This window comes from Phytophthora parasitica, assembly GCF_000247585.1.
Source record: "Phytophthora parasitica INRA-310 unplaced genomic scaffold supercont2.8, whole genome shotgun sequence".
NCBI classification, from domain to species: domain Eukaryota; phylum Oomycota; class Peronosporomycetes; order Peronosporales; family Peronosporaceae; genus Phytophthora; species Phytophthora nicotianae.
In genome coordinates this window covers 1,072,520-1,089,936 of record NW_008648994.1, presented here as the reverse complement: position 1 = coordinate 1,089,936, position 17,417 = coordinate 1,072,520, and the positions used below count along the sequence as shown (strand labels likewise).

At 50.5% G+C, this 17,417-nt stretch overlaps 6 protein-coding genes across 9 annotated transcripts; 4 read left to right on the top strand and 2 right to left on the bottom strand.

The window, feature by feature from the left end:
• PPTG_05903 (hypothetical protein) lies at positions 1–1,099 on the top strand (the record flags this gene model as incomplete). 4 transcript variants are annotated; one of them, XM_008899639.1, is made up of 4 exons in its annotated part: positions 1–162; positions 226–532; positions 591–683; positions 761–1,099. In XM_008899639.1, coding segments are annotated over 4 exons (802 nt in total), but the record flags the coding sequence as incomplete, so codon positions are not given. The 4 variants fall into 4 exon arrangements, with proteins under 4 accessions (XP_008897887.1, XP_008897888.1, XP_008897886.1 ...); XM_008899640.1 differs by having other exon boundaries at positions 591–1,099; XM_008899638.1 differs by having other exon boundaries at positions 1–532.
• Positions 1,100–1,719: 620 nt separating this feature from the next.
• PPTG_05902 (hypothetical protein) lies at positions 1,720–2,806 on the bottom strand. Its single transcript, XM_008899637.1, has one exon. It carries the CDS (start codon positions 2,755–2,757, stop codon positions 1,789–1,791), a length of 969 nt encoding a protein of 322 aa, XP_008897885.1. The 5' UTR covers positions 2,758–2,806; the 3' UTR covers positions 1,720–1,788.
• Positions 2,807–3,678: 872 nt separating this feature from the next.
• On the bottom strand, positions 3,679–7,180 carry PPTG_05901 (hypothetical protein). The gene has a single exon (XM_008899636.1). The coding sequence runs from the start codon at positions 7,174–7,176 to the stop codon at positions 3,940–3,942; it is 3,237 nt and encodes a 1,078-aa protein (XP_008897884.1). The 5' UTR covers positions 7,177–7,180; the 3' UTR covers positions 3,679–3,939.
• Positions 7,181–7,854: 674 nt separating this feature from the next.
• PPTG_05900 (hypothetical protein) lies at positions 7,855–8,872 on the top strand (the record flags this gene model as incomplete). The annotated part of the gene is made up of 1 exon (XM_008899635.1): positions 7,855–8,872. The coding sequence occupies exon 1, from the start codon at positions 7,910–7,912 to the stop codon at positions 8,870–8,872; it is 963 nt and encodes a 320-aa protein (XP_008897883.1). The 5' UTR covers positions 7,855–7,909.
• Positions 8,873–9,962: 1,090 nt separating this feature from the next.
• Positions 9,963–15,433, top strand: PPTG_05899 (hypothetical protein). The gene has a single exon (XM_008899634.1). It carries the CDS (start codon positions 10,125–10,127, stop codon positions 15,384–15,386), a length of 5,262 nt encoding a protein of 1,753 aa, XP_008897882.1. The 5' UTR covers positions 9,963–10,124; the 3' UTR covers positions 15,387–15,433.
• A 447-nt stretch (positions 15,434–15,880) lies between these two features.
• Positions 15,881–17,213, top strand: PPTG_05898 (hypothetical protein; the record flags this gene model as incomplete). The annotated part of the gene is made up of 4 exons (XM_008899633.1): positions 15,881–16,100; positions 16,168–16,563; positions 16,691–17,110; positions 17,191–17,213. 4 exons carry the CDS (start codon positions 15,881–15,883, stop codon positions 17,211–17,213), a joined length of 1,059 nt encoding a protein of 352 aa, XP_008897881.1.
• Between the last annotated feature and the right edge of the window lie 204 nt (positions 17,214–17,417).

The window sequence follows — 17,417 nt, the reverse complement described above, 5'->3', positions numbered from 1 at the left end:
CATGGTGTCCGCTCTCGGGATAGCAAAAATATCTCACTTAATAATCGACACCCCGTCCTCAACCCCACGAATCGCCATGAGTAGCTTCTCGCTCTTTGAATCTGTCACCTCCACCATCACCAAAGCCGTGGCCCCACTATTAAGTGGGAAGATGCAGCGCAAGTACGTAATAATTCCTATCTTCCCCAACACCACTGGCTATCCTAATACGTCCGTGGATTGTAGCTCGGTCGCGTGTTTGGAATTCGTCAAGCAGAATGCGACTCGAAACAACCCTGCATCTGTGGTTGCTGCCATCGACGCCTTCGCTGCCAGCAATACGATGATGAACGTCGGAGCAGGCAAAGGAGCTATTGTGGACGCCGAGATTCGACAGAAGAAACCACGAGCTATGGCAGAAATCGGAGCTTACACGGGATACAGTACCGTGCGCTTTGCCAGTGCCCAACGCGAAGCCGCCAAAGCGGCCGGCATCGACTCCCACTACTACTCGTTCGAGTATTCACCGGAGTTTGCGGCCCGTGCACGTGAGGTACGTTGTTGGGAAGGGTGTTGTATGTATCTTGATCGACTTACGATTGTGTGACTAGATGGTCTCGTTTGCCGGGTTGGATGACCAAGTGACGGTCATCCAAGGCGCATTCTCCGACCAACTTCACCATTTGAAGGGCAAGACCGTCGATGTGAGTACTTTGACGTACACTGCTATCTATTACTAGAGTCCGTCTAATACCACTTTCCCTTGTTGCCTCTTCTCCAGATCTACTTCATTGACCACGACAAGAGTTTGTACGTGCCTGACGCCGAAAAGATCATCGCAAGCGGTACTCTCCAGCCAGGCTCGTTGCTCATTGCAGACAACGTCCTGATTCCAGGAGCCCCTGAATATCTCACTTTCCTTGAAGAACACCCCCAACTGAAACCTGTACTCCACAAGGTTCCACTGGACTTGTTTACGTGGGTTAACGATGCCATTTCCGTTGCAACCTACACCAAGTAACACCAGTGTAGGCACCACTCGTGTTCGACATCACCTCGACCGTGGATTAAACGTGCGGATAATGCGTTGCAATTATTGTGTCAGTTTCGTGATTTATTCCTGCTCTTGGATACTCTCTTTCCTGTGCTTGTCAGCCGCTAGTTTTAGCCAGAAGTCCGTCCACGTCGTCCCTCACATTCAGTCCATTGAGCCTCCTTCGGGCGTTGCCCAGCAGCAGGTATTTCTCGAGGCTCGGAGCAACCTTGACTCCACAGTGTAACCCATCTGCGTAACCTCCACTTCCTTAGACTCCGAACACTAATCAACGGCGTCTACAGCACCACGAGGAAGGGGGCTCCATATTAGTCGGCACTAGTACAGTGTCTGTTGTATAGTGGTCAGTGTTGCACTCAATTTAACTTGCCTTGGGGAAAGGCAATGCGTTGGTCAAGTTGTTTTTCTCCAGAATATCTTCGAGCAACCACCCTCTTCACCTCGAGGCCCTGTGGGCTTCTCGAGACCGCACCAACTTGGTTGGAGGGCGATTTTCAAAGGGCGACTGCATGCCCGTCGGTCGGACAGATAGATCCTTGGCGGGTGAACTGCTCTCACGCGAAGGCGACTTTCTTGAAATCGCAGTTTCGGTCATGACAAAACGAAGTCTATACGGTGTACTTTTAACGTTAGTGTTTTTGGATACCTTGAAACAAAACTCCATTGAAAAATAGAATACAACATTGATAGCCATTCCACGTAGCAGATACTACACAAAAGTCATTTGCCATATTGCTGCTACGTTTTGTTCGTGTTTATTTTCCAACTCCTACGTACTTGAAGACGTAGAGACTCAATGCCATCAGGACCATACCCACTAGACCGCCGTTGGAAACGAGGTGGATGCGACCATTAGCGTATGTGTAAGCAGTAGGGAAGACATCCTTCATCGTGATAGTAGCCATCATGCCGGCGACAACGCCATATAGCGTAGCCTGTGCAAAGTCATTGTCATCTTTGCCGGTAATGGCGAGGGCGATGAAGGCCCCGACATGCTCGGCGATGGCAGCTACAACACACCACATGATTCCTTTACACTTGCTACCAGTAGCGAAGTACACTGGCGCGGCCACCGCGACACCTTCTGCTATGTTGTGGAGTCCGACACCGATGGCCATGGATAAACCGATAGCCGGGTCTTCAATTCCGGCAGTGAACGTGGCGATACCCGACGGGATGTTGTGCAGTGCGATGGCGATTCCACTCAGGATACCCATTCGCTGTAACTTCTGCTTAGCAGCCTCGTCCATCCTGATAAAACCTTGATCTTTGGGTGATTCCAGCATAACACTGTCCTGAAGGCTGCCATGTTCGGATCTTCTCATTTCGTTGCAGTTGTTTATCTCCTTCGGCGTATCGGGACCAATATCCGGCGTGAGCTTCTGTACGATGAAGTCCACGCCGTAGACGACCATGATCCCGCCCCCTAGACAGATCGTTGCCGCCGTCCAGGACTGCCCGCTGAGCGCGTCGTAATCGTCGCGGTCGGGCTCAAAAGCGTCAGTAAACTCGAGCACGGAATAGCCGAAGCTCAATACGAGTGACAGAAAGACTGTAACCCCGCCAGAGATACTGAGCGTGGTAGCCAAAGCCATTGGGGTGGCAAGGCGAAGCGTATGGTGACTACAAATAATCAATCCACCCACAACTGTCGCAAGTGCAGCACCAGCGTTGAGCAGGAAAGCCGTGCCGATTTGACCGCTTTGTAGTCCGTGCTGACTCATGTTTGTGTTTATTACAAGCTCTTGTCCCAACGAGATCTGTGTTCCACCGAGTTAATTCTTGAATGGGCTGAACGGACAAGCTCAACCCAGACGATCGAAGTCTATCGTCTCTTCGAGGTCGACTTTTATCCATATTTCCAACAAATTAAAGGAGGTGGTAATACTGCTGTGCTGGACTCGAAGCCAGTCGCGCTCAAGTGGTGCAATGGGACCAGCAAGAGCGTTACGGATCGAGAGGATGACCGACACAAGAGATGAGTTTGTAATCACTGACTACCACTGTGTGTGATGATGTGGGTGTCTGGCATTTAGGTGGCTCAAACAAGTTGACAATTGGGCTACCAGTCGAAATTCTGCCGTCGCGGATTTTAACTTTAAAAAAAGTCTGTCGGGATGTTCTCACTCTCGTTAAGTCGACCGCTGCAGTGGTACTGCGCTGGATACGGTATGGGGGCAGCAACTGAGCATTATTCCATACATTGACTTACTTCGTCAGTAGGACCAATATTAACATTCTGCTACTGCTAGTAATTGCTTCCGAGAAAACCAAGAGAAAAACTTATGTGAAGGGACTTTCAAAACTTGCACAAGAATGAATGGGGAGGGGGGGGGCTCGAAATCCGACTGTTTGAAGCGCTAACTCATTTCTATTTTTGTGGATATCAGGCAGAATATCAGGTCAAGTTTTGGATCAGCTGAGAAGAAACATCGACAACTGTCGCGAACCTGGTGGGGATTTCTAATCGCTTACCAAAGGGAACCAAGAAATTACCTTCGCCAAGATGTTCAACGCGTTGATAATAAGTAAGCAAAACGACAATCTCATGGCGTCATTGTAGTTCTGTAGACATCACTTGGCATAGTCCCTATGCTCCTGCTGTGTCCTAAGCCATGGTGCTTCATATCACCCGCCTGTCTCGCTGACATACATTACTCTCATTTAATCTATGGCGGAAGTAACTGAAAGCGCTCCATCCCTCAAACAGTTGTGATCAACATGGAGTAACGTGCACAAGGTGTTTGATACAAATCTTTCGTGCAACGATGCGCATTGGAGAATGCGATCGAGATCAAGCACAACTTTCTTTTCAGGATGCACCGAAGAAACGAGTACTTTCACCGGAGTACCAACATCCTAGAATAAAAAAAGCAGGACGTACGTGCAATTCAAGCTTTCTACACTTAGGTGGCCACCTTGCGTTTTTTACGAGCAGCACGGAGGTTCGCTTCGGCTACTTTCTGCTTCTCGTCGTCCTGGTTGTCGTCCTCATCATCGTCTTCGTCCAGCAAGTCCATCTTGAGTTCCTGGCGGTTGCCGAACGTGAGCGCCACGTAAACCTTGACACGGACACGGTTGAACACCTGCAGCTTGAGGTTCTTCTGTACCAGTAAGAGCGTGTGACTAGTTCCATCGAACTTGACAACATCTTCGTCGTCCTGCTCGTCCTTATCACAAAGGAAGATCATGCCTTCAATACCGAAACGAGGCAGCAGAACACCCACGCCATTGTTCTTGACCTTCGTGATGACGGCATCTGTGCGCGTAGGATACTGCTGGAAGTACAGCACCGTGTGCAGAGTCACCGACGCTCGACCAGCCAGTTGCGCAGCGTGGTGACGACGATTGAGTTGGTCGCTGATCTCGTGCAGATGCGACTTGTTCTCGAGGTAACTGGGCAGTGGAGCCACACCGATAGCTGCAGCCAGCAGGCGATGCACCACAACGTCGGCGTAACGACGGATAGGCGACGTGAAGTGCGTGTAGATCGGAGCAGCCAGACCGTAGTGGTGGAACTCAGGAGGAGCCACCTCGCCCGAGCTGAAGTAACTCGCTGGCATCATACAGCGCGTGGTCATGATACGCAGCAACTTGTTGAAGTACGGGTTCGCCTTGCTGCCGTGTTTCCTCTTGCCACCCGCAGCTTCCTTATCGGCAGCATCCAGAGAGTCTTGCAGTTGTTTCGATGTGTCAACGTGCAGTTCGACACCCACAGCCTTCGCCTGACTACACAGCAAGTCAAATTGGCGCTTGGAAGGCGCCGGGTGACGACGCAGCATCGAGAACGTCGGGAAGTGCCGCACAATCTTCTTGGCCACTGTGATGTTAGCCAGCAGCATGAATTCTTCCACCAGAGCGTTGGTGTCTCTCAGCGTGTACATCTGCACATCCAGCGGGTTCTGAGTCTCCGTATCCAGCACAAACCGCACTTCAGGAGAAGCCAAAGTCAACGCTCCAGCCTCAATACGCTTAGCTCGCAGTCTGCGTGCAATAGTATTCAGAGTCTTGATGCCACTTCCCAGCAATTGTCGTCGTTCAAACTCCTCGTCACTCTCGCCCTTCTTCTTCTTCTTTGGCTTCGTATCTTGACCGTACACTCCGCCAGCATCTGGATCGTCCAAGAACTCTTGAGCTTGTTGATAGCTCAGCGACGCCACCGATCGGATCAAACTCTTGCAGAACTGCACGTCAATCACCTGAACGTCGTTATCGCCCACAAGTTTTAACTCCCACAACACACTGAAAGCGAAGTGATCTTCCGTATCCGTCAGCGAACAGAGCTTGGTAGTCAGCAGACCTGGCAGCATATCGAGACGGCGGTCCACAAGGTAAGTGGATGTGCCACGATCCGCAGCCTCTTCGTCTAGAGCACTACCAGGAGCCACAAAGTGCGTCACATCGGCAATGTGAACACCCACCTGTAGGTTCCCGTTGGGCAGTAACTGGGCATGCAGAGCGTCGTCGATATCCTTACAGTTGGGCGGGTCAATACTGCACACAGGCAGGTCACGCAGGTCCCTGCGTCCTGTTGAGTTCTCAGGTGTAATCTTCCAGTCTTCAGGAGGCAAGCAACGCATCACTTCGTCACTAAACTGGTCGCACGGAATGTCGTGCTCAATGAGGAGCACGTTGGTTTCCGTCTCCTTGTCGCCAATCACACCCAGTGTGCGTACGTAGTGACCCAGAGGGAACTTGCTGTCTGCAGGCCAAGAGTCAATCGCCACCAGCACTCGCTTGTCCATCAGAGCTTCCTGTTGACGCGTCTGGATCTTAATCTTTGGCACTTTCCGATCCACAGGAACCACCAAGCAGCTTCCAGACGCATTCAGCGCACCGTCACGAGGAGGCTCCAAAGAGCCGCAGAACTTGCGCCAATTGCGCTGGATGATGCCCACGACACGTCCAGCAGGCTTGGCGTTCTGCGACGCGTCACTCTGCACCAAAGCCACTTGTTCCAACGACACTGTAGGTTCCGCCACTCCCACTGGTTCCGGCTGCACTTCTTCGTTCTCATCAGCCTCTTCAGCAGCCTCCGCAGCTGCCGTTCCATTGGCAGCAAACGAGTCCGACGGCTTCTTCCATTGGTCCTTCGGTAGCAGTTGAATGGCTACCAGATCTCCATCAATCGCACGGTTAATATGCTCTCGTCCTTGTAGCAACACTGGAATCTTGACTCCATTAGCACCGTGAATCAACACATGACACTCGAGCCAATGGTCTCTATTGCATCGAATCGTTCCCTTAAAGAACCGCTTGTTCTTAATCCCCGCCAGTAGCTCAGCAGCGGATAAATGCACCGGATAGAGCTTCTTTTTACCTCTTCCTTTGGTGCTACTCACACCTTCAGCCGTCAACTCCTTCTCCTCTGCAGCCGAGGCAGACAATAAATCCTGCAATTCTGGGAATTTATCTGCCACAGGCTTTAGAAAATCTGCAATGGTTTTTCCTCCAATGACACCAAACTTCTCAGCCTGCTTCAGATCTTCCGCGTCATTGGCTAAAAATTGGACCGTGACATCCTTCCGCTGCAGCTCTGCCAAGTGGTCGGCGTACCACTTCCAGGCGATGGCTACGGCGCGTTCATTGCGCTCCTCCTCGGTCTCTAATGGAGTGTCCCCCGAAGTGTCCTCCTTGTAGCCTCTGGGCAGCATCTGTTTCTTCTGGACAAAGCAGGATCTGTGGTGTTCATTAGCGAAGACCACGAAGCGTCTGTCAGCGTTCATGAGCAGCGCGCGTAGACGATTGTAGACGCCCAGATCTTGACGCTTGACGAACTCCCACACCGTCTCAAGCACCAGAACGTCCGCAAAGACTTCTTGTCCTGCAGTGTCCTCCTTCGTCTTCTTCTTCTTCTTAGTGCTAAACTCTAGAGCGTCCATCTGCAGTAGAACTGTCTTCATGGACGGTAATAGATACACTCCGTCACGTGGATTATCGGCCAACAGCGTCTTGGTTGTGCCCAGAACGTGTGTCGCTGCTGATGCGTCATCGTCGGCGCTGCAAAGCGAGCAATTAGGTAGCGAGCAGCTCAGATCGTCGCGAAGGTAGCGCTCGCGCACCTTGCGCACCACGCGACCGCGTCGCGTGGCCACGTTCAGCTCGTCCACACACCAGAGGAGCGGCGTCTCGACCTCGGTCATATTGAAACAGAATGATGATGCATGGTGCGGTTGGTGGAAATCCACTGGAGGTTATGATTGGCTGAAAAAGAGTAGATGGCTTCATTATTAGGATTGGCACAAAGTTATGTTTGAAGCTGTCCAATCGTGTGGCAGACTAAAGGAAAAGTGGATGCAAGGAATTCTTGCCCAGAATTGACGGCAAGCTGGAAATAATGTGGCGACAGCGCGTGATTCAATGGGGGTAGTCGGCAATGAGAAAATATGAGCATACGTGTTCGTTAGTGTTATTTATAATATATGCCATAGACAACTGATTTTGCAAAACCAAGACCGCGTTGTATCAGAGTCGTTCCCCTCCACTCGCTACAACCTGTAGCGAGTCTGTATGAAAAAGGTAATAGCTCGCTAACGCATAGGTTTGAAATGGACGACAACTTCGAATCCAGCTATGGCCAGATAGCCAACCGCAACACACGTGGAGATGGTCAGTGCCATTAAAATCATCACTCGCGTGTGTCATATCTTTTTTAGTCGTAACGCTTGCGCCGGTCCAATCGCCACTAGAGCCAAGATGCCACTGTCGGGTCCACAATTGTCACCGGTTTTTAATTTCTTGGTGCACGAGATGTCGAAGTGGCAATATAGTTCTGTCGTCCACGTTGAGCTGGTGTGTTCGGCCCATTCACGAATTGTCTCGGTGAGTGGAACAGGATCTACATAGCTGTTCCAGAAGCTTGCAGCAACCACAAGCATGAGCCAGCAAGATATACAAAACGGTCAAGTCGGCACGGCATTCACGCTCAACGCTGCCGCTGCATTTGCCACAGTGGTAGGAGGATTAATCATCTGCAGTCCCCGCACGCTTCGCCTTGCCAGCCCAATGGCTCTGGCTACCACACTCAGCATCTCAGGTGGACTCACGATCTTCCTATCCCTTGTGGTGAGCTTCGGCTACTCCGTACTCGAATTCACCCTGGCGTTTAAACCCGAAAGCTATGATACACTCGGCGGCCAGGCCTGGACAGCGGCAACGATCTGTCTAGGAGCAGGAATCATGATCGTCTTCGGCGTAGATTTCATCGTACAGAAGCTTACACCCCAGATTGAACCCGACACGCCCAAGGAGATAAACGACATGAATGAAATGGGAGCATCCGTACACGGCAGCGTTCAAAACAGTATAAACCTGGAGCCGGCCCCAGAGCAAGACTTGGTCAGAATGGACGAAGCTGCTAAGCAGAAGCTACAGCGAATGGGCATCCTGAGTGGAATCGCCATCGCATTGCATAACATCCCGTCGGGTATCGCCACGTTCACTGCCGGAATTGAAGACCCGGCCATCGGTATCTCCATGGCGATTGGAGTGGGGCTCCACAATATCGCAGAGGGCGTCGCTGTGGCAGCACCAGTGTACTTCGCCACGGGAAGTAAGCGGAAGGGCATCATGTGGTGTGTTGTAGCTGCCGTCGCTGAGCATGTCGGGGGCTTCATAGCCCTCGCCATTACCGGCAAAGAGAACAACGACTTCGCCGAAGGCACGCTGTACGGCATTGTCGCCGGCATGATGTCTACCATCACCATGAAGGAAATCTTCCCTACAGCTTACACTTACGCAAATGGCCGCATCCATCTAGTTTCCAATGGTTGTCTTGTAGGCATGCTCCTTATGGCTTTGAGCCTCTACTTCTTCAAATACGTGGGTATAGGAAGATAAGAAACAGCACCAGTAGACATACTTAATTAAGTACGGTGTAATGAATGATAGAGTCGCGGAGCGAATTGCAGAACACGAGCAAATTCAAAACCTACGCAATTGCGAAAATCAGTTGTATTACGATAAAACACTTCTTAATAAGTCATACTCTCTGTCACAGGTCAGTTTGAGCCTTCGATGCGGCGCTTGGGGGGGGGGGGGGGGGGGGGGGGGGGGGTAGACGCAGCAGTGAAGATGAATATCGACAACTTCTATCCATTGTCAAGAATACAATTGGAAGGAGCGTTATTATGAGAAACCACCGTCTTGCAAAGATGATGCTGGACTACGTCGAGAAAATCGCGTGTACACGTAAGGGGCTTATAGGATATATTGCTTTACAACTTTTTTAGTAGCAAGTTAGCACAAACAACTAGTGAATAAGGAAAGCATGAGAAGCGTATATATTCTGCGCTTTGAAGACCCACCTAGAGGAAGTTTGCAATCTAGCTTTACATTACTATTAGTAAAGCTAACACCTACGACGCGGTGGTTGCGGACATAACCCAATACCATATTTGCAAAACTTGCGCTTTCCTGAATAGCCTAATTAATGTGTATGATGCGATGAAAGCGTCCGGTTATTATTTTTTTAAAAATAGATTTTGCGTTGAATGGAGATAGCAACCAGAGATGTTGCTGTCTTCGTCGCAAGACTTATCTAATTAAATATTTTAGAAATGAACATATTTCTGTAAAAATAATACGTTAGGATTTTAAAATTAATAAGTAATAATTCTGAACATAAACATACATCGAAATTGTTGCTAAACTGCAGGGAAATTGAAAAAAAAAATCCACACTAAGCTTGATCGGAATATACAAGCAACCTTTATCTGTTTTTGTTTTTTTGGACAGTTAGATTTTAGTTGTGGTGCTAAGTATTTTCAAATACATAAATAACGTTATTCTTACAAAAAAACGTGGATCTCAAATAAACGACCAACATTTCATTTGTCTAAAATAACTATTTTAATACATAAATGTTAAATATAATGTGAATGCCTTTTACTTGATATTTGAAACGCTCTCACAAATTTGCACTATCTAACAGTATTTCTGTGCAATACTGGTACAAACGCCAGCAGGGGCATCCAGGAAGCTACGCATCCATCCAAGCGGCCCCCACGGCCCCGCCCAACACTCACATCGTAGCCGCGCGTCGTCCATACCCGCCCATACCAGAGTCACACTCTAACTTTGTGCCCAACTCATGGGACAGCACTTTTTGTTCCACCGCGATCTGGTGGCTGCCACAGCCGTGCATCATGCGGTAAATGCGCGTCTCTCGAGCGACCAACAGGCAGATCTAGTGCTTGTAGGTCCACAATGGCTTCGTATCTACCGTGTGGAGCCTTCTCCGAGCCCCGAGAGTGGCGTAGAAGCTTCAAAAGGACACGTGCTCCACCAATTGGCCTCCTTCCCCTTAGCAGGCGTGGCTGAGAGCATCCAGGTGCTCAAATTCGATCGCAGCTTACTCAGAAAGAAGCACCGCTTTTTAGGAGGCGAGGAAGTGCTTCTACTCACGTTCCCGCTGTTTAAATGGGTCATTGTGGGCTACGATCGACGTCTACGGACTCTAGCGACACTGGCCATGTTCTCCTTCGAAGAGGACGCTATCGGGCCTGGAGCAACGTTAAAAGGAGAGAAGAATGGACGAGAGCAGCTGCTGGGACTCGCTACGCAAGCCGCAGCCTGTGTAGACCCTCAGACTCGCTGTGGCGCCATGCTCGTGTACTCGGATCAGCTGGTTATTGTGCCTTTCAGAAGCGAATCTATGGAGTTATCGTTCTTTGAAGAAGACGACGATGAGTTTGAGGACGGAGAGCAGGGAACAACCACCGCCGACTCGGAGGATGAAGAAGATGACGAAGAAGAGAAGAAACTTGAGGAATTAGTGAAGGAGAGCAAGAACAGAGGAGTGACTAGTGACATGAACAATACGCTCAGTGCGCTACTGGACAAGAGTGTGAAAGTCGGAACGAAAAGGAAGAGAAACCACATGAGCGGCCTCATGCCGAACGATATAACCGGTCGAGAGTTCCTGTTGCGACTGCGAGAAGTGGAAATTACAGGGAAAGTGATCGATCTGGCCTTCCTGGATGGATATTTAGAGCCTACACTGATGGTACTGCACGAGGAGAACGAGAAAAACTCGACGTGTGGACGGATGGCTGTGGGATTCGACACTTACTGCTTGACTGTCATCTCCATCAACATGAACACGAGGCTGCACCCGAAGATCTGGACGGTGAAGAACCTCCCGTCGGACTGTTTCCGTTTGATCCCGTGTCGTGCACCACTGGGTGGTGTGGTGGTCTTGTCGGCTAACGCTTTTCTATACTTTAACCAGACTCAGTTCCATGGTTTGGCGACAAATGTGTTCGCGAGCAAGACGGTCAACCAGTCAGTGTTTCCTCTCAGCGACGCAGTGTACGAGACTCCCGATCACGAGACTGCACAGCTCAATATTGTGCTGTACGATTGCCAGTACGAATATCTGCAAGAGAAGGAGCTGTTGCTGACGACGCCAGGTGGAGAAGTGTACGTGCTGTCGCTGCCCTATGAAGACACGTCTAGTCGTGGTCTGTACGGGTTTGGAAGCGTGTCTTCAGGTCGAAATGCGTCGCTGTCGCTGCGCATGCTGCGGTCTAGTATTCAGGCGAGTTGTTTGTGTATCAACGACGAGAACAAGACGTTGTTTGTAGGCTCACGGTCAGGCGACTCTGTGTTGTTCGCTATGGACAAGAAGAAGCTGGCAACTGCAGTGGAAGAAGATAAAGACGAGGAAATGCCGATTAAGGAAGAAGTTGTTAAACAAGAAGCTCCTGAGATCAAGTCGGAGCCTGCTGAAGAGGAAGAAGAGGACGAAGACGACTTGTTCTTGTACGGTGCTGCACCTACAAAGGAAGAACCAGCAGCGACGAGCTCCATTGAGACTTACAACGCTGCTGACGGCTCGAGCGTGAAGAAAGAGGAGAATGGGACTTCAGAGGAAGACACTGGCCCGTACGACTACGAACTCCGGCAGATTGACGTGCTGCCAAGTATCGGGCAGATCACTTCGATCGAGTTGGGCGTCGAGAACAACGCAGACTCGAATGAAAAGCGCGAGGAGCTGGTGATCAGCGGTGGATATGAGCGCAGCGGTTCCATCTCCGTGCTACACAATGGGTTACGTCCTATCGTCGGTACCGAGGCAGAGCTGAGTGGCTGTCGGGCAATGTGGACGGTGTCGTCTTCTCTACCATCTGCGACCAAGAGTTTGGATGGACGGAGCTATAACGCTTACTTGATCCTAAGTGTTGCTCATCGAACGATGGTGCTGCGGACTGGCGAAGGTATGGAGCCTTTAGAAGACGACAGTGGCTTCTACACGTCCGGGCCTACTCTTGCAGCAGCGAATTTGTTCAACAAGCAGCGGATTGTTCAGATATTTAAGCAAGGTGCACGTGTGATGATGGAAGTGCCTGAAGAGGAGACATCTAATGGACAAGAGAAGCCAGAAAAGACAGAAGGTGAGGACGAGGAGGAGGACGAAGATGACGGACCGAGAGTTAAGTTAGTGTGCACGCAGGAGATCACACTGGAAGGTGACGTCGAGTGTGGAGGCATGAACGTGGACACTTCCAGCGTCGGAATCGTATCGGTGGACGTGGCTGATCCGTATATTCTTCTGCTATTAACTGATGGCTCGGTTCGTCTGCTTATGGGAGATGAAGAAGACATGGAGTTGTCGGTGATTGACCCGGAAATCGACTACGCTGACGGCATCACTGATACGAATGGAAGTGCGGATACGTCCAAGCACGGCAGTAGTTCTGCGTGCCTCTTTTACGATTGGGCTGGCATGTTCCGTGAGAATGCGTGGGCGCAGGACGAGCGTGAAGAGCGTCACGAGTCTGCTACACAGCGAGCAAAAAGTACAAACGATGACGATGATATGGACGCGTTGTACAGCAGCAAACCGAGTCCAAAGGTGGCCTCAACGAGCGCTGTCAAGAAGCCGAGCCAAGCTACACCGAGGAATGCCGACGGATCTGTATCGATTCCTCTGCTGAAGCAGAAGGACGCAAAGATGATGTGTGGCATGTGCTTCGGCGATGGCTCTCTGCATGTGTTTTCCTTGCCTGACTTCAAGAAGCGAGGTGTGTTCCCTTACCTCACATTTGCACCGCAGTCGTTGGTGAATACACTGGAGCACTACCAGGTCAGCAAGACCAAGACAGTCAAGTTCTCCGCCCCCGTTCTTGGTCTCAATGCGTCGTCATCTTCAGCAAACGACGGTCGTATCAAGAAGTCACACACGATTAACTCGCCTGTTGCAGACATCGTTATTCACCGTATGGGTCCGAGTGAAGGTCAGCACAATGCTCAATATCTCTCTCGTATGGTGATGCTAGTGTTTCTAGCCAATGGCGACCTACTCATGTACTCTGCTACCCCCAAATTTGAGAGTTTAAAGCCTCGAACCAACGGAGAAGTCGCACCAGTCTATCATTTCGTTCGGGTGGGGACAGATCTCATCACTCGACCATTTTTGCCCCCGAAGGCGCGCACAAACGCACACAACGAAGCTGGCAATAACCCGGAAGTCAACACCAGCGCAGTGCTGGCGAAACTCCGCGCTGGCTTCCGCTATCCCATGCTGACATGCTTCCACAACGTCAACAACATGAGCGGCGCGTTCTTCCGAGGAGCCCACCCGATGTGGATTCTTGGAGACCGTGGACAACCGTCTTTCGTCCCGATGTGCGTCCCTGGCTCCGCTCCGCCAAAGACGAATGGAACGTCCAAGAATGCAGCGCCTAAAGTGAGTGTACCAGTTCTCAGTTTTACGCCGTTCCACCACTGGAACTGTCCGAATGGCTTCATCTACTTCCACTCTCGCGGTGCGTTACGAGTGTGTGAACTTCCTTCCAGTAAAACATCGACAATTCTGCCATCGAGCGGTGGATTTGTGCTTCAAAAAGCTGAATTTGGCGCAACTTTACACCACATGTTGTACCTAGGCAGCCATGGCCCTGGAGGTGTGGCTGAAGCGCTTGAGGCACCCACGTATGCTGTCGTTTGCAGTACCAAAATGAAGCCGGCTGATGCTGAACGAGCCACGGAAGTGGATGATGCAGAGGAGGAACATGAGCCGGAAAACTTGGACGCGAATGGAAATCCTGTTGGGAGCAACGTCATGGCACCGACCGCTGAAATGTTCCCAGACTACGAGATCGACCAGATGGCGCACACGGAAGAAGACGTGTACGAGTTACGCTTGGTGCAGACAAACGAGTTCGGCGAATGGACACGTCGTGGAGTGTTCCGTGTCCACTTTGAGCGCTACGAAGTCGTACTCAGTGTGAAGCTCATGTATCTGTACGACTCGTCTCTTATGAAGGAGGAAGTGGCCTCTACTTCACCGGAATGGAACAAAAAGAAGCGTCCTTACTTGGTCATTGGCACGGGTTGGGTCGGACCTCACGGGGAAGACGAAAGTGGTCGTGGTCGGCTTTTACTGTACGAACTCGATTACGCTCAATATGTCAACGAAGAGGGTGGTGCTACCAGTGGAAAACTCCCAAAATTGCGACTAGTATTCATCAAGGAGCACAGACAAGGAGCCATTTCGATGGTCTCGCAGCTTGGACCGTACGTGTTGGCAGCCGTGGGCTCGAAGCTCATCGTGTACGAGTTCAAGTCGGAGCAGTTGATCGGTTGCGCTTTCTACGATGCACAGATGTACATTGTGACGCTGAATGTGGTCAAGGACTTTGTCATGTATGGAGATGTCTACAAGAGTGTGCATTTCTTGCGGTGGAGAGAGATGCAGCGACAATTGGTGCTGCTAGCCAAGGACTACGAACCTCTCGCTGTCTCTGCTACAGAGTTCAGTGTGTTCGAGAAGAAACTGGCGTTGCTAGCGGTGGATATGGACGAGAACTTACACGTGATGCAGTTTGCTCCTCAAGATATTGAGTCGCGTGGTGGGCAGCGTCTCCTCCGAGTTAGTGATTTCCATTTGGGTGTGCAGGTCTCGAGTATGTTCCGTAAGCGGGTGGATGCTCCTGGATCGGTTGTGTCTGCTACAAACGGACGCAATGCAGCTCCGCTTTCTTACTACGTGAACGTCATGGGGACGTCGGAGGGAGGCGTCGGCGCTCTGGTTCCTGTGGGTGAGCGAGTGTTCCGTCGTCTCTTTACGCTGCAGAACGTTATGGTGAATACGCTGCCTCAGAACTGTGCGCTGAACCCACGTGAGTTCCGCATGCTCAAGACCAACGCACAGCGGCGATGCGGCAGACCTGACGCGTGGAGCAAAAAGAAGTGGAAGAAGAGCTTCTTGGATGCCTTCGTGCTCTTCCGGTTCCTGCAACTGGATTATGTAGCACAGAAGGAACTTGCACGTTGCATCGGTACCACACCTGAGGTTGTCATTCACAACCTGCTCGAAGTGCAGCATGCCACTTCGACATTCCTTTGATTGCGAATAAACCGTGAAATTCAGTCTGACTTTGCCTTTACGAACAATTACTTACATGTCATATTATGCTCTTCTGTCGGGTAGAGTTAATTCAGGCGGAAATAGAAAGACAAAACTGTTGGGCCACATCTAAAAATGTGGTTATTAACCCCTCCAGACCGGCGTGCTGCATAATGCAGCATAGGCCTGTCTATAAGGCTGCATAATGCAGCATAAGAGCTATTTAGACTTGGATTTTGTATGTGAAAGAATGCTGCCATAACCGGGGGCATACAAAAAATAAGATACAAAAAACATGGGCAAATATCTTGCATAGATTTGATGCACATGATTTGTAGATAGTATGAACATAAATCGACGTTTATTTTTTTCAAAATATTCTTTTGAACAGTCAACATGCAATTGAACAGGGGACGCTCGCAACACCATCCGTTTCATTTCAGAAATTTCCCGCTTCTGCCCAAGTCGAGCTTCCAGCGCTTCTCAAGTCTAACATGCCGGCTCCACTCGGCAAGCCAGTCCTTCGTGCCCGCGACTTGTCCTTCAGGTCGGTGTGGAAAGAGTTGAAGGCAAATGGATGGACGTCTAAAAAGGCCCCATCGCGCAGCCTTGATAATCGGTATCGCTACATCCGCCCAGGCGCGGACCCGAACGGAACGGAAGGCGTTGACTTCTTTCTAGGGCCTGATGCTGTGCTCGACTTCTATATACAAGGTATTTGAAATGCATGATCAAGCCGTGCGAGTATGTGAATTAACGTTATATTTGAAAGCTGTGAAAGTTACGTCGACGGCACCAGAGACTGGCGGGGTTAATGAACGAGAGCGCGATGCGGATGCTGCTACCCAACCTCCTGCTACGAGCGACGCGGATGAAGAGAGACACGGTGTCCCTACCACTCCCCAGCGCCTTCCGAGTCCCAAACGGATCGGTGCGGCAGAGACTGCTTCAAGCACGCCTGTGCCTGATTCCCCACGCACGACTTCAAGTCGAGAGCGTCATCAGCAGCAGAAATGTCCGGGATCACGACCGCCGTCGTCACGACGACTACTCATTGCTACATCTCCGCACACCGCCAGTAGTGCGTGCGACGACACAGGAGATGATCTAGCTGCTGATGGAGACGAGAGCATCGACTGGACCGGAGATTCTGATGAAGATGATGATGCCCAAGAAGGTTCGTTATACTGCATACCGTGTTGCATGCTATGCTGCATACTGTGTTGCATACTATGCTGCATACTGTGATGCATGTTATGCTGAATGTCATACTAACAAGGTCTGCATTATGTGGTTTTATCTAGGACCTGATGCGGACGTCATGCTGGATAAAGACGACGACTTGAATTACACGGCACCTGATGAAAACGCGGCACAGTATGGTGCGATGGATTCCGGTGATGAAGCTGCTCTTGATGATCTTGATACTGGAGAAGATGGAGAAATTATCCCGGACGTTCTGGATGTTGATGAAGATACATACGCACCTGAAGCGACGGAGTTAGAGATAGCCAATGAGATTCAATTTGCCGAGCAATTTTTGGAGAACATTGGCAGTGAAGAAGCCGTGCTGGCGGGAAACCTCCAGGACACGGTCTTGCGTGAGATGTCTACAAATGGGTGGGAAGACATTGAGCAACCATCTACTTACAACTACATGCAGTCACCGTACGAGCCAGTCGACAACAAGTCCTGCTATCCTGGATTGCGTCAGGGCTATTCAGGTGCGAGTCCTGATGCGCTCCGTTGTGGTGATTCTCCGATAGCGCTATTCTTTCACTTCATGCCTGTGCCACTTTGGCAGCACATTGCTGTCTGCTCCAATGAATACCGCAACGAGATGGTTCCCCAGCGTGTTGAAGAGGCTCAAAAGCGCTACAAGAAAAAGAGAAGAGCTAACCCATCCCTACCGATGAAAACCAGACGTGATATTCAACACGAGCTAGAAACGGAGAAGGCTATCCTACCACATGAAGTTTGTCGCTTCTTCGGTCTATTGATTGCGCGTGCAATCATGCCAAACCGTGAAAA

Bases quoted from the DNA above. Each gene is read 5' to 3' on its own strand.
- PPTG_05899 (XM_008899634.1), top strand. From the start codon at position 10,125: ATGGGACAGCACTTTTTGTTCCACCGCGATCTGGTGGCTGCCACAGCC.
- PPTG_05902 (XM_008899637.1), bottom strand. From the start codon at position 2,757: ATGAGTCAGCACGGACTACAAAGCGGTCAAATCGGCACGGCTTTCCTG.
- PPTG_05901 (XM_008899636.1), bottom strand. From the start codon at position 7,176: ATGACCGAGGTCGAGACGCCGCTCCTCTGGTGTGTGGACGAGCTGAAC.